Below are 13,310 nucleotides of genomic sequence, written 5' to 3' on the forward strand. Positions count from 1 at the left end.
AAATGTCCTTAAGGTCTGAGCAACATGGCTGTTTTAAGTGCTGTGCCTGAACATTAATCTAGAGATAACTAAGTTAGCTCTGGTTTACCAAATTCAACATGCTTGAAAACATGCTAAATTATGTGTTTATTTTGAGTATTCTCCCCCCACACACTTTTCTCACTATTTTGTAAGCGGATTTTTCTGTGCTGCCTGCCAGCCTCCAAATAATCCAGTAGCTTAGGCTTGTTATTAACGAGCTCTTCAATATAAATTAACCCATGTTTAATCAATCTAATTTCTGTCTCTTGGCATTATTACCTTTACTCTGTACTGCCTATGCTGCTTCCTCTCCATCTGACTGGCAATTCTACCCTTCTTCCCAGCATCCTCTGTGCCTGAAAATTCTGCCTAGCTATTGACATTCAGCTCTTAATTAAACCAGTCCAAGTGACACTTCCGAACAATGTACAAAAAGATTATTCCACGACAGTGTCTTTTTGAGACACTGTTTTTACCCTAGTCTAGGCTGGCCTCAAACTATCAGTTTTTCTATCTTAGCCTCCTGAGTGCTTGGGATTACAGGCCTGTGCTACCAGGGCCACCTCTTCTGCTTTTCAGAAGACAAATGATGAGTGCTTATTGACGCAGGAATTTTGAACTGGTCTTGTAAAGGTCAAATTTCTTCAAGTTATAAAACATAAATTACATTACAAGCTATGCACATTTATTTTTGACCCTTTTTGGATTTTCAGATCACTTTTTATTTCCAATGTTGAGGTTGAACCTAAGACCTAGGTAATGCTAGACTAGCTAACACTCTACCACAAAGATCATCCTCCTCCCGATTTCTGCTTTTTCACGGGAATTGCCTTTTATTTGATTCCTCTGCTACTTAAAGTTACTAAGAAATCCAAAGTAGGGCCAGTGAGATGAGTCAAAGGGTAAAAGACTAGTCTTGAGGATTTGAGTTCAGTCCCCAGGACACACATGGTGGAAGGAGAGCACTGACTCTCCTCACAAGTTGTCCTCTGATCTCTACATTTAAGCCGTGATATGTGTGTGTGCACGGCCCTTACACGGTAGATAGATAAATGTAAAAAAATATCCTTTAAAAAAGAACAGTTAAAAAAAAGAACAGAGAAGTAAATGTTACTACAGGTGCAATCCTAATAGAAGTGTATTCTTAGTTTGAGAAGGAAGCACAGAAGACCTGCCTTCTGCACACACGTTTGAGAGGTGTTTTCTTCTCTTGAAAGCTGTTTGTTGTTTTTCTACGTAAGAAGACAGTAGGCAGAATTTTAGGGTTGCATTTTCTTTAGTATTTCAGGACTTCTGCCTTCATAGATACTAAGACTCTTTGGGGACATTTCTGTGGGGTGACTCCTGATGTCATTACAATTCTTGCCAGAGTGCCCTCTAATCTGTAACTATGAAGGCTGAGGTTAGCAATTGCTGCCTCAGTTTTCACCCTGAGAATTTACAACTTCCCTATTGTTGCTATGAATGTGTCGGGCTGGCTTCAGATTTACAATCCTCCTGCCTCTGCTTCCTGAGTGCTGTAATTATAGGGGTTCACTACTGTTGGTGATACTATTCCTGGGGGGATGTGAACAAACATCTTCTTGCCCCAAAGTAAGGGTACTATCAAAGTCCAACTTAAAACCAGTGAATTTATTGGGGTACTTACAGGTGATGGGTTACTTACAGGAGAAGCAATGATCCAAATACACCTGCATTTCCAAAACTCACCTAGTATGGGTGATGGCTCACAAAAGCAGAAAATCCGGAGTACACTGCACAATTTGCAGGTAGTTCAACGGATGTCTCTTTAGAAATCTTGTCTTGTCTGAGAATCTGTCAGCAGTCCTTACCGCTTTTACACACACACACACACACACACACACACGAACTTCTGAAACTTCTCAGTTGTTTACTTTACAGAGCTCAATGGTCTTCCCTGCAGGATGGAATGCTTTACTTCTCAGGCTGGCCTCTAAGTTGTGATCCTCCTGCCTCTGCCTCCTTCAGCAAATCTTACTGGCGTGCGCCACCACAAGCAGCGAATGCTTTACTTCTTTTAGCACATCCTGTGCTTTAAGAAACTTTCAAGGTGGAATATTTTATGTCAAAAGAAATTGCTACACAGTAACCACCATGCCAGGCTATTGGTTTTGAAAGTATAGACATGATTTATGTTTTAATTATTTATTTAAAAAAATTGAAGATTACAGACTCTTGTAGTAGTACTCTCTTGTCAGTACCACCAGCCTGCAAATAATGACACAGAGACTTAATAATTATGAAAGCTCGGCCTTAGCTTAGGCTTGTTCCTAACTAGTTCTTATAACTTAAGTTAAACCATATTTTTTAATCTACATTCTTCCATGGCTTGTTACCTCATCTCTGTACTTCCTATACTGCTTCTTCTATGTCTGACTGGCAACTCTGCCTTTCTTCCCAGAGTTTTCTCTCTGCCCGGAAGTTCCACCTGTGCTTTCCTGCCTAGCTGTTGGCTGTTCAGCTTTTTACTACACCAGTCATAGCATTACATCTTCACACAGTATACAAATATCCCACAATAGACTCTAAGGAAAGCCGTTGTCTTCCTTTTACCTTGGGAAGTAACTAATCATGGGAATCAAAGAGTAATCTTTAGACAGTTCTGGAATTATCTACAGTCAGGGAGATATTTACAGATCATCTCATCTTTTTGTCCAAATGTTTTTCTCTCTTCCCCCGCCCCCAAATGTTAAATTACTGGTACGCACACACACTCACAGACCTAATTCCTTGGTTCAAGGAGAAATTAATCAAGCTGGAACTAGGCCAGAAACAACTCTGCTGGCTAGCTCTCATAGTACTGGAAGGTACACTGCAGAATTGTCAGTGGAAGTCTTACTCAGGTGTGGAGCCTGTGTCCAGCCAGGCAAGATAAAGTCATTGTTGCAAGGCCATTCTCTGCTACTGTAAACCTGAACAAAAGCCCATGGCTGGAGTGATTCTACACCCTAGTGAGGGAGGTACTGCAGTTGTTTTACTAAATGACATGATGTCTGTCAAATTGCCTTCTAAAGAACTGTGCCCATACTCTAGTGCTGCTGTCAGCATTGGTCAGAAAAGGCTCTTTTGCAAGTAAGAGACTCAAAACAGGCTAAACTACATAGAATAAATGACTATTGAGTGCCCAGTCACAAATGGGATATCTATATTACAGCTCCATGGCTCAGAGAACATTATGGAAAAGGGGGTGAGAAAAATGTAAGACTCAGAAAAGGAGGGGAAAAGGGTATGGAATACTGACTTCTAAGCATGGTATGGCTTAACTGCTGTACTGTTAACTTGCAGCATTTGTGACTACCTGTACAAGATCCAGCCTATCAACCCATGTCATGGAAGGGGGAGGATATAGAATTAACAGTTCATGGAGGTTCGGTGCTTTAACTATTGGTAAGGTGCCCATCTTCCTGTGTTAAGCTCTCACTGTGCTATAAACAGCCCTAATGTGGTTCATTGGGCTAAAAAAAACTACAAGACACCAACCACAGATAAGAAAGTGTGAAAACAACAAAGGACAAGTCCCTCAAAACAAGCATAAGCATATCATGGTGAACTGATGGGAAGCCAAAGACAAAGAGAGCAGCTTAAAAAGGGAAAGCACAGCATGTAGCAAAACAGTGGTATCTGCCCAAATAAACAAATAGACAAAATACTTCTGTTTGCTTACAGGAGAACAGTGGTAGAAGAAATGTGTAATGTGATTTGGTATTTCTCACAGTTCTCCGATGCTCTTGAAGTAAGAGAACTCACTTTCTTCATTATATATTAGTTCAGGTTAATTTCTGCCAGTTTTAGGTGTATTTTTTCTTTTTTCAGTAATTTGAAGTATGCTTTTTCAGTATATGTATAAATGCCTCTTAGGGCATTGTTCTTCAGCCAGGCAGTGGTGGTGCACACCTTTAATCCCAGCATTAGGGAGGCAGAGGCAGGTGGGTCTCTGAGTTAGAGGCTAGTCTAGTCTGCAGAGTAGTGAGGTCCAGGACAGCTTGGGTTATATAGAGAAACCCTTTCTCAAAAAACAAAACCATCAGCAACAGAAAACTGAACAACAACAAAAGGCGTTGTTCTTTGGCACTATGTTTTCAGTTCTAGCACTTCCTTTTGGTTTTTTAAGATTTTCATTTCTTTGTAAAAATTTCCTGTCTGGTCTCACATGCTATTTACCTTTTCCATTGGAGCCATTCCTGAATTAGCCTTGCTTTAAAAATTCCTCGGCTATTCCAAAATGTATGCCATGATGATTGTGTTGTCTCTACAGAATATGTTTATTTTAGTGCTGCCTTTAGTATATTTGATAAATTTTTGTTCAAAGGTGTATGTGTTTTATATGATAAATACTGAGGAAAATACTGCATATATTTGACCATAAGTTCCCATCTGCTAGTTGTTTAGAGTAGGAGTTTGTTTAGAATGGGGATCTATTTAGGGTTTGGCAATGTTTGATGTTTATTATTGCTGTGCGTTACTAAAGTTGACATTCATCATTGCCATGGTAACCAAAGGCTTCAATTTTTTTTCTTAGTGATCTTTGTTCCCTTTGTGTCTGCTTAATTCTCGTTTGTGTGTATGTGTGTGTGTGCCTGCTCTCAGAATACCTTTATTTCCCAGCTCCCTCATTGTGTTCCGTTGTTATTTGTATTTTTTGGTGTTGGAAGTAGAGAGCCAGGAGAGTTCTGTGATGTTCTGATTAACCCTCAGATTTGTGCAAGTACCAGAACCTGGGTATGGGGATGTGGTCATCACAGAACCAAACAATACTCTTATGCAAGTCTCCTAATGCAAGTCTGAAAGTAAGTTTCAGACTTGCATTAGGCTACTACTGTGAGGTAGTACAACTCTCCTGGTTTGTTTTTGTGGCTCTTCTGTAGCTTTTACTTTTTATTTTGTATTGTCCTGTTTACATAGGTGTTTTGTAAATGACATTTTTTATTAATATTTTCTATCTTTTGGTACTTTTATATTCAATATAATTACTCATATATTTGGGTTTACTGATGCTTTTTATGTGTTACATTTGGTCTGTGATCCTGCTTTTTTCCCTTTTGGTGATTTGTATGTTTAAATTCTGTTTTCCCTTTGTACCAGTCTAGTGGTTCTCCTGCTGGGCTAATGGGATTAGTAGTCACCTGTTTCTCATTCAAGAATGAAATAGTCTGTGTACATGTAATACAGTACATGTTTAGTTTTAATTGTAGCATAACAAACATGATTCAGTTTTCTGTCTCTTTGATAGTAGATCTGTGGATATAGCTATTCCTCTGGACCTGAAAGATCAATGGATCTTGCTAGTTTTGTTTTTTAGGTACTTCCTTATAGTTCTCTAAGCCTAACCCAGGAGTTTACAGCTATAAACTTTATTTTTTCTTTGTCATTTATCTTGTATAAACCATGCTAAGCCAGGTAAAATAGGATTATGTTTAAAGATAGAAAAGTCTCTGTCATTATAGAAAACTACAAGGACTTAAACTGATTTTTAATTTTCTTCTGATAGTGAAGAACATCGACAGCATAAATACAGCTGTGACGCTGGTCATGATAGGATATTTACTGAGAACTTTATGGAAAGGGATTCCAGAGGCATCAAGAGGAAGATAGAGTTGGGAGTTCAAATTTTTGTTGGCCATGTGTACGAGCCACTAGCTGCTGCTGTGGCAGATGTCTGACAGACAGTTTAATGGAAGAAGGATTTTTGGCCTGATTTCTAATGATGACTGTAATCATAATTTCAGCGTAGCTCTGTGTGTGTGCATGTAATACATGTTCCTGTTCGTGTGGGTGTGTATGCATGTGCTGTGGAGATCAGAGGTCAGGAGTCAGGTGTTATTCCTTAAGTGCCCCCGCCCCCAAAAAGACAGGCTTTCTCAGTGGTCTATAATTCATCAACTTGTCTGACTAGCCAGCAAACCCCAGAGATGCACTTGTCTCTACCTCCCTAGTAGTGCTGGGGCTTAAGTGTGGACATGTCACACCTGGCTTTTTATGTGGGTTCTGGTGATTAAACTGAGGTTCTTATGTTTTACCAACTGAACTGTTTCTTCTGTTCCTAGTTTAGCTCTCAGTTGATGCTTTGTACTGTTTTAGCTTTTAACTATACAAATCTTGTTTTCTATCCTAGGTGAGTTCCCTGAGAGTAAATTTGTATTTAGTCTCTATAATGCTGAGTACATAACAGATATTCCTATGACACTTCTCTAATTAAATCGTGTCTCTGGTGTTGGCTGTTAGAAGCTAATTTTCCAGAAAATTTTCATTTCTGATGCATTTTGTTTCTCAGTTGTACATAGTAAACAGATTTTTAAAATTCCCTTTGTTTTTTCCCTTCCTTTCTCCCCACTCCCATTTTTTGAGATAGAATTTCACCGTGTAGCCCAGGATGACCTGGAGTTTACTAGGTGTCCCCGGGAAACCTAGGTTTTTGATTTTCTTAAGTGCTGGGATCTTACTTGTTAGGCTACTATGCCTGGCTTTACAATTGCCTTAGAATGAAAGCTTGCAAGCATTTGCAAACAGAGGTACTTGAAAAAAAAAGTTTATGAAATTGTGGTGATTTCCTGTGCATCTTTTTAAATTTCATATTAGTTCAAGACTATATTGATACAGTTTCTGGTTGTTGTTCAGTGAAATCATGCTAAAATATTTATTGTAACCCTTTGACACCCCCAACCCACCCCTGACAAAATCTCATTATGTGGCTCTGCCTAGCCTGGTACTTGCTATGTAGACCAAATTAGCTGGAAATTGACTATATCTGCTTCTGGAGCGCTAAGAATAAAGGCATGTACCACTACGCTTGACATGCTCTCTTTTTCTTCTTTTTCTTTAGATTTATTTTATGTATATGAATGCTTCATCTGCATGTATGCTTTTAAGTCAGAAAAAGGCATCAGATCTTGCTAGAGATGGTTGTGAGACACCATGTGGTTGCTGGGAATTGAACTTGGGACCTTTGGGAGAGCTGCCAGTGCTCTTAACTGCTGAGCCATCTCTCCATCACCTACTCCCCTTTTTCAGTGCTGATAATTTTAATGTTTTTCCCAGTATGTCTTCTTTCTTGACCATAATATTTCTGTTAACATTTTTTAAAAATATGTTTAACCTTTCCCTGTGTGTCTGTAACAAGTGAGCTCCAAGTTAAGTTTAACTTCTATTCTTATGCTTGTTTTTCAGCTTTTTCTAAAAGAATACCTGTACCCCATGGATGTGCTTGAGGAAGAGCAATGAAGGCAAGTATCCAAGTCTTCATGATCTGTGAAAACAACTTGACGCAGTGCCAAAAGTTTTGACTGCCATATAAAAATAAAGTTTGCAAAAAAAGGGGGGGATAATTTGTGTATAATTTAGGATGGTTTTATGGAGCACCCTTTTAAACATTTGTTGGATTTTAAAAAGCAATTTTCCACTTTATTTCTAATACTAATTTAAAGCAGCTTGTTTCTTGAGTGTGGACTTACCATATATTATGTATTTTAGAGACAATAAACAAAAAAAAAGCCAAATGCCTTTCTTAGCAGAGTATAGTTAGCTTTGCAGTGGAACCTTGTTGTGATCAGTTACACCTGTTCCAGAGAAGAAAATGGCAGGGCATCCTAAAGTCTGTTGAGATTGCTGAGTTCCACGAGTCAGTATTTGAAGTTATTGACAGTATTATTGTCGTTGGTTATTTTGTTATCATACTTGATCTTCATTAACATTTGGCATACCTCGATCAGGGACCTTAGAGATCTTCTGTACAGAGTCTGAAGGAGTCATCACAATTCTGACCATGTTCTATATTTGTGATGGCATAGCAAATGATAACTGTGCCCCTTACGAGCCTACATCTTCTATCAGAAGTGGGTAATCACAACTTACTGCTTAAAACTAAGCTTGAGTATATTCAGGGCTGTGCTCCATGAACCTGTGCTAGCTAGTGATTAAGGTAAGTCTTGCTACTAGAAATACTGAGGTGCATCTCTTTCTTTACAGCTGTGAGCAAGAGTCTGGGCTTCAAAAATTAGTACCATGCTGCAGGTTTCCCTAGGGATTGCTAGAATCTCTTTGTAATTAATTTTTTTGTAATCATTAACAAATAAGTAATGTAAAAATGCTAGTGAAGTCTCGAGTGAAGTTAACTGACATTTAAAATGTGCCTGTTCTCCAAATGTTTTAGATAGAAAGCACACGGTGATCAGTTGATTAGTCCCAGTACTGCCCATCTGTCCTACCTGGTCCTGCAGCCAGAAATACACAGAGGTCTACTATACTAATTATAAGCTGGTTGGCCTTTTAGCTTTTTATTAACTAATTCTTACATCTTACATTAACCCATTATTCTTGTCTGTGTTAGCCTCATGGCTTGGTATCTTTGCCTGTGAGGGATTCTCATCTTGCTTCCTCTGCGGCTGGGTGACGACTATAGACTAATCTTTCCTCTTCCCAGAATTCTCCTGATCTCATCCTGTTCACCTATACTCCTTGCCTGGCTTCTGGTCAATCAGCATTTTATTAAAAATAATACAAGTGACAGGATAAAAAAAAAACCATTCATTGTCCCATAGCAGAAAAATGTGCTGAGTAGTTTTCTCCTAATATCTTCATGTGCAAGATAAACAGTTCATTTAGTTTCTCAGCTACCTTAGTAACATTCTTTTATTCATGGTATTTTTTAATCCTGATGGGATAAACTGACTTTATTTTATAACAGTATTTATAAACTACCTGGTAACTGTCAGCCTTGCTTTGACATCCTCCTGTCTCAGCAACACAGTGTGAGAAGAGATTGACAGATGTACACTGTAACCAGTGCTTGTATCCTGGTCATACAGCCTCTTTTCTCTAAAATTAATACAATTCGGTAGCTATTGTCTGCCAGGCAATCTCATGAAGGAAGGTTGGGATAATTAAACGTGTATACTGTTGGCAAAAGTTTTGCCCACAAAGAGCTCCAGAAAACTGCACTAAACCTAAGCCATTAAGAGTTTTTCTCTTTATGGTCCCCAAAGGGAGAACAACAAATGGTACAACATTTGCAAATGTACAGCTAAGGAAAGGGTAGGAGGCCATATAGACCACAAAGGATTTCAGTGGAGGACAGGGAGCTTCCCTGCTCTTACCAGCTGCTCTCAGCTGCCTTCTGCATGAGGAACAAGGAAACATGGTGTTCAGAAAGTAGAAAGGTACTGGTGAGAGATGAGTGTTTTTAACCTTGTCATTCTTTGTTGAGTCATTAAGAGTCAGCAGATATAGAAACAGTTTTGAAAGAATAGGGACCATGGAGCCACAGTGCCAGTGTCCATGTCCTGTGATGTGAAGGTCTGAGAATAGTCATCAGGGAGTGCGAGTGGATCTGTTTCCTGTCCCTCAGCATGGCAGCATGTGTTCACAATGAACTCATTTATGTGTTCTGCCCTGCCACTTCATGGCAGCAGGACCAATGAATGCCCCAGAGCAGGAACTTGCAGTGTTTAACTGGCAGTGGCAGATTGTTCAGGGTACTGGTAATGCCAGGAGTTTTAAAGTCTTCTGAACAACAACAGAAATTGAGAGAAAATATGCAAGGACTCTTGTACAATGTTTTGTCCTCTTTAGTAGCTTCTACACATTTATGTATTTGCACAAACTCAATAAAAATAAAACACTTTTTTATTAAAGAGATCGGATCCCTTAACCATCCACCCCTCCCATTTGCATGTGATTTCAGTAGCCATGACTATCATGCTCTTAGTTTCAACTTACTTTTCATGTGTTTAATACTGGTTTATCATTGCTACTTAACCTTTGACCTTTAATTTTTCTCTGCTCTTCCATTAGTACCCAGTTACTACACTACATCTTTGCTTTCAAGTTTATATAGGTGGATAGGAAGCTTCTATCAAAAATAATACAGTTGAGAAAGGGATTTCTTTGGATCTCTCTTTTTTTTTTTTTTTTTTTTTGGTTTTTCGAGACAGGGTTTCTCTGTGGCTTTGGAGCCTGTCCTGGAACTAGCTCTGTAGACCAGGCTGGTCTCGAACTCACAGAGATCCACCTGCCTCTGCCTCCCTAGTGCTGGGATTAAAGGAGTGCACCACCACCCGCCCAGCCTGGATCTCTTTTCTGCTTTTTTTTTTAAATTAAAGAATCCGTCCCTGTGTAGTCCAGACTAGTTTAGAACTTGCTGTCTGTAGTCCAGATTGCCAGATTGACCTTGAACTGTTCAACTTTCCTGTCTTGGTCTCCTGGGTGCTCGGATTACAGTTGTGTGCCTGCACCAATTCAAATCTCCCTTTTTGACAGGTGGTATTAAGTACAGCTCTATTCTCTCTGAAGACTGATTTGTCTGGATGGCTCATTAATTGGGGCCAGAAAGGTTATTTTGGCTTCAGCAAAGAATTCCATTTATAAGATTTTTCTCTTTTGTTTTGTCCTCCCAAAAAAGCAAACCTGTTGCATCTCATTACCATTGAGCTTGATGAATATGGATGGATGGTAGCAAAAGATTCCAAATTTTCATTAAAAATCTACATAGGTTAGAATATTTATCTCTCAGCGTTATTTGAATTTGCTGAATTTCAGCATGTAAATACTTAACTGTGACTATAAATAAAAAGAATTTAATTGCCTCAGCTAGACTAAACATACTAAATGGTCTAGTTCTCTTGATTCTCTAAGCAATGGCTGCTTGTCCTGCCAGCTGCTATTATGGTGTCTATTCCAAAATGGTCCTATCCTTCATATACTGAAACTTGTAAAAGGATTTTTTCCCCCAACATTGCTATTTTCATTTCCTGTGTTTTGGGCTTTTTATTCTAGAAAATACCATAACCCATTATCTGAAAAAAATTATCTTTTAATCTTTCGATTAAAGATTGCTTAATGATAGTAACTTATTTGTTTGGCTAGCTGCATGTTTTCTTTGTTTCTTTGTAGTGTTTCTGTATTTTTGCATGGATGTATGATATAAGGTTTTTTTTTTCTTTTTTTTTTTTAACATTAGGTAGGCATGAAGCCTCCATCTCACAGCTGCATGCATAGTCACTGGTGAAGCAAATGCCTACCTAATTTGACAGTCTCGGTGTGTTTAAAATTTTTTGAGTTTGCAAATAAGCTTATTAAGCTTACTAATGGAGCCTTCCAGCAGTGAACAGTTATATGAGGACCCTGATCCTGGAGGCAAATCCCAAGATGCAGAAGCCAGGAGGCAGACAGAATCAGAACAAAAGTTATCTAAAATGACCCACAATGCTCTGGAGAACATTAATGTGATTGGCCAAGGTTTGAAGCATCTCTTCCAGCACCAGCGCAGGAGGTCATCAGTGTCTCCACACGATGTACAGCAGCTTCAGACAGATCCAGAGCCTGAAGTGGATCTGGACAGTCAGAACGCATGTGCTGAGATTGATGGTGTCTCCACCCACCCCACAGCTCTGAATCGTGTTCTGCAACAGATTCGAGTGCCACCCAAGATGAAGAGAGGGACAAGCTTGCATAGTAGGCGGGGCAAGTCAGAAGCCCCAAAGGGAAGTCCCCAAATCAACAGGAAATCTGGCCAAGAGGTGGCTGCTGTTATACAGTCAGGTCGACCCAGGTCTTCATCCACAACTGATGCTCCTACCAGCTCTTCCGTGATGGAAATAGCTTGTGCTGCTACTGTGTGTGTGCCCGGAGATGAGTCAGCTGCAGAGCGGGTAAGTCTATTAGATTTCTGTTAACTTACTATTTCACAGACGTTATGTGGCTGTGTGTACACACACACATATACACACTACAAATGATCAGACTGGTTTTTAAAGTATTTTGGGTTTTAGTTAGATATTTTGAAAATTTCCATGATAGGTCTAATGGTGTATACCTATAATCCCAGTGCTTGATAGGGGAAGGCAGGAGGATCAGGAATCGGCTGTGTACGGTTTGAGACCAAATATGTTTTAGGCCTGCCTGTGTAATGTGAGAACATGTCTCAAAAAAACAAAACAAAAAAGAAAATAATTCCTGTTTACTTGTACTAATGTGCAAAGCATGACTTTGACCTGATGAATAACAAGGAATTTAGTTAGAACTATCACGGTATGTTGATTATTGAAAGTTCCTCATTTTTGTATTTCATGTTTATTTATTCGTGTGGTGGAGGGGCACATTACAGAGTGCATGTGCATGCCAGAGAAGAACTTGTAGGAGTTTAGTATTTCCTTCTGTCATGTGAGTCCCAAGAATTAAACTCCAGATCCTCAAGCTCGGCAGTAAGCACCTGTCCCCACTGAGTTATCTCATGGTGGTGGAGATATCTCTTGTAGTCCAAGCTAACCTCAAAATTACTATGTATCAGAGTACAACTTTAAAGTTCTGATCCTCCTGCTTTTAACTCCCAAGTGCTAGGAATATAAGCCTGTATTAACATACCCGGTTTATTCAGTGTTGTGGATTAAACTTGGACTCTGTGTACCCTGGGCAAGCGCTGTGCCAACTCAGCTACCCAGCCCAAAGGTTCAGTCTTCCTTTCCTTTTTAGGTTTATTGGGATCATTTTTCCCTATATGAAAACATTAACATATTCAAACTTTACAAACCTTTGAAAATATTAGTCTCATCTCATGTATGTCCGTAGTACATGCTCAATATGGAAAAATTGGAAATATAGAAAGGAAAAGAAAAAATAAAAATAGCTCTTGCCAATATTTTGGTAGGTTTTTTTCAATATATTACTTGCATTTGAAAAATAAATTGAAGACGGTTTATTTTTAATCAATTTTATTACTATTTAAGTAAAATTAAACTCATTTAATGTTGAGTTTTTTCAATTAAAACTTATGAGCATTTTTTATATCTATAAATACAATTGCATTTAAATTTTTTACTGACTATATAATACTGTCAACTAACTTGCTGTAATATAGTTTTTATTCATCATTTTATATATTAGAGAATATGAAAATACATTGCAGTATAGTTATCTTAACACTTGAAAGTAATAGATAATGCACCTTATTATATCTTAATGACCGTTATAATGATAGCTGCCATTTATTCTTTGCTTATGATGTGGCAGGAACTTTGTTTAAACACGTGTAATTTTCTCCTTGGTGCTCAAACAGCCATATACTTGGCTTTGATAGATTGTTTTTTTCATTGTTGTTGATGAGACAGCAAAAATGTAGGAAGTTAAGTATTCTCGTGGTTTCATAACAGCTTGTTTCACCACCAGAATGTTTCAGAGCTTAAGCAATATAGAACTTTTTTTTTTTTTTTTGAGATAGGTCTCACTATGTAGCACTGGTTGTTGGCCTGGAATTCACTGGAGACCTCACAGTAGTCTAC

The 13,310-nt window shown here is 38.7% G+C and overlaps 1 protein-coding gene across 3 annotated transcripts in view; it reads left to right on the forward strand.

The window, feature by feature from the left end:
* Nucleotides 1-13,310, forward strand: part of Tmcc1 (transmembrane and coiled-coil domain family 1) — a 196,685-nt gene that overhangs the window by 43,822 nt on the left and 139,553 nt on the right. For 2 of the 3 annotated variants that reach the window (XM_075983072.1, XM_075983071.1), the window contains 2 exons: nucleotides 7,207-7,262; nucleotides 11,422-11,684. In XM_075983072.1, coding sequence (XP_075839187.1) covers nucleotides 7,238-7,262; nucleotides 11,422-11,684 — 288 coding nt within the window. In that variant the 5' untranslated portion in view covers nucleotides 7,207-7,237. Of the gene's footprint in view, nucleotides 1-7,206; nucleotides 7,267-10,997; nucleotides 11,685-13,310 lie in introns of all 3 variants that reach the window. The other variant, XM_075983070.1, reaches the window with a different exon arrangement.

Source organism: Microtus pennsylvanicus, chromosome 8, assembly GCF_037038515.1.
Source record: "Microtus pennsylvanicus isolate mMicPen1 chromosome 8, mMicPen1.hap1, whole genome shotgun sequence".
Classification (NCBI taxonomy): domain Eukaryota; kingdom Metazoa; phylum Chordata; class Mammalia; order Rodentia; family Cricetidae; genus Microtus; species Microtus pennsylvanicus.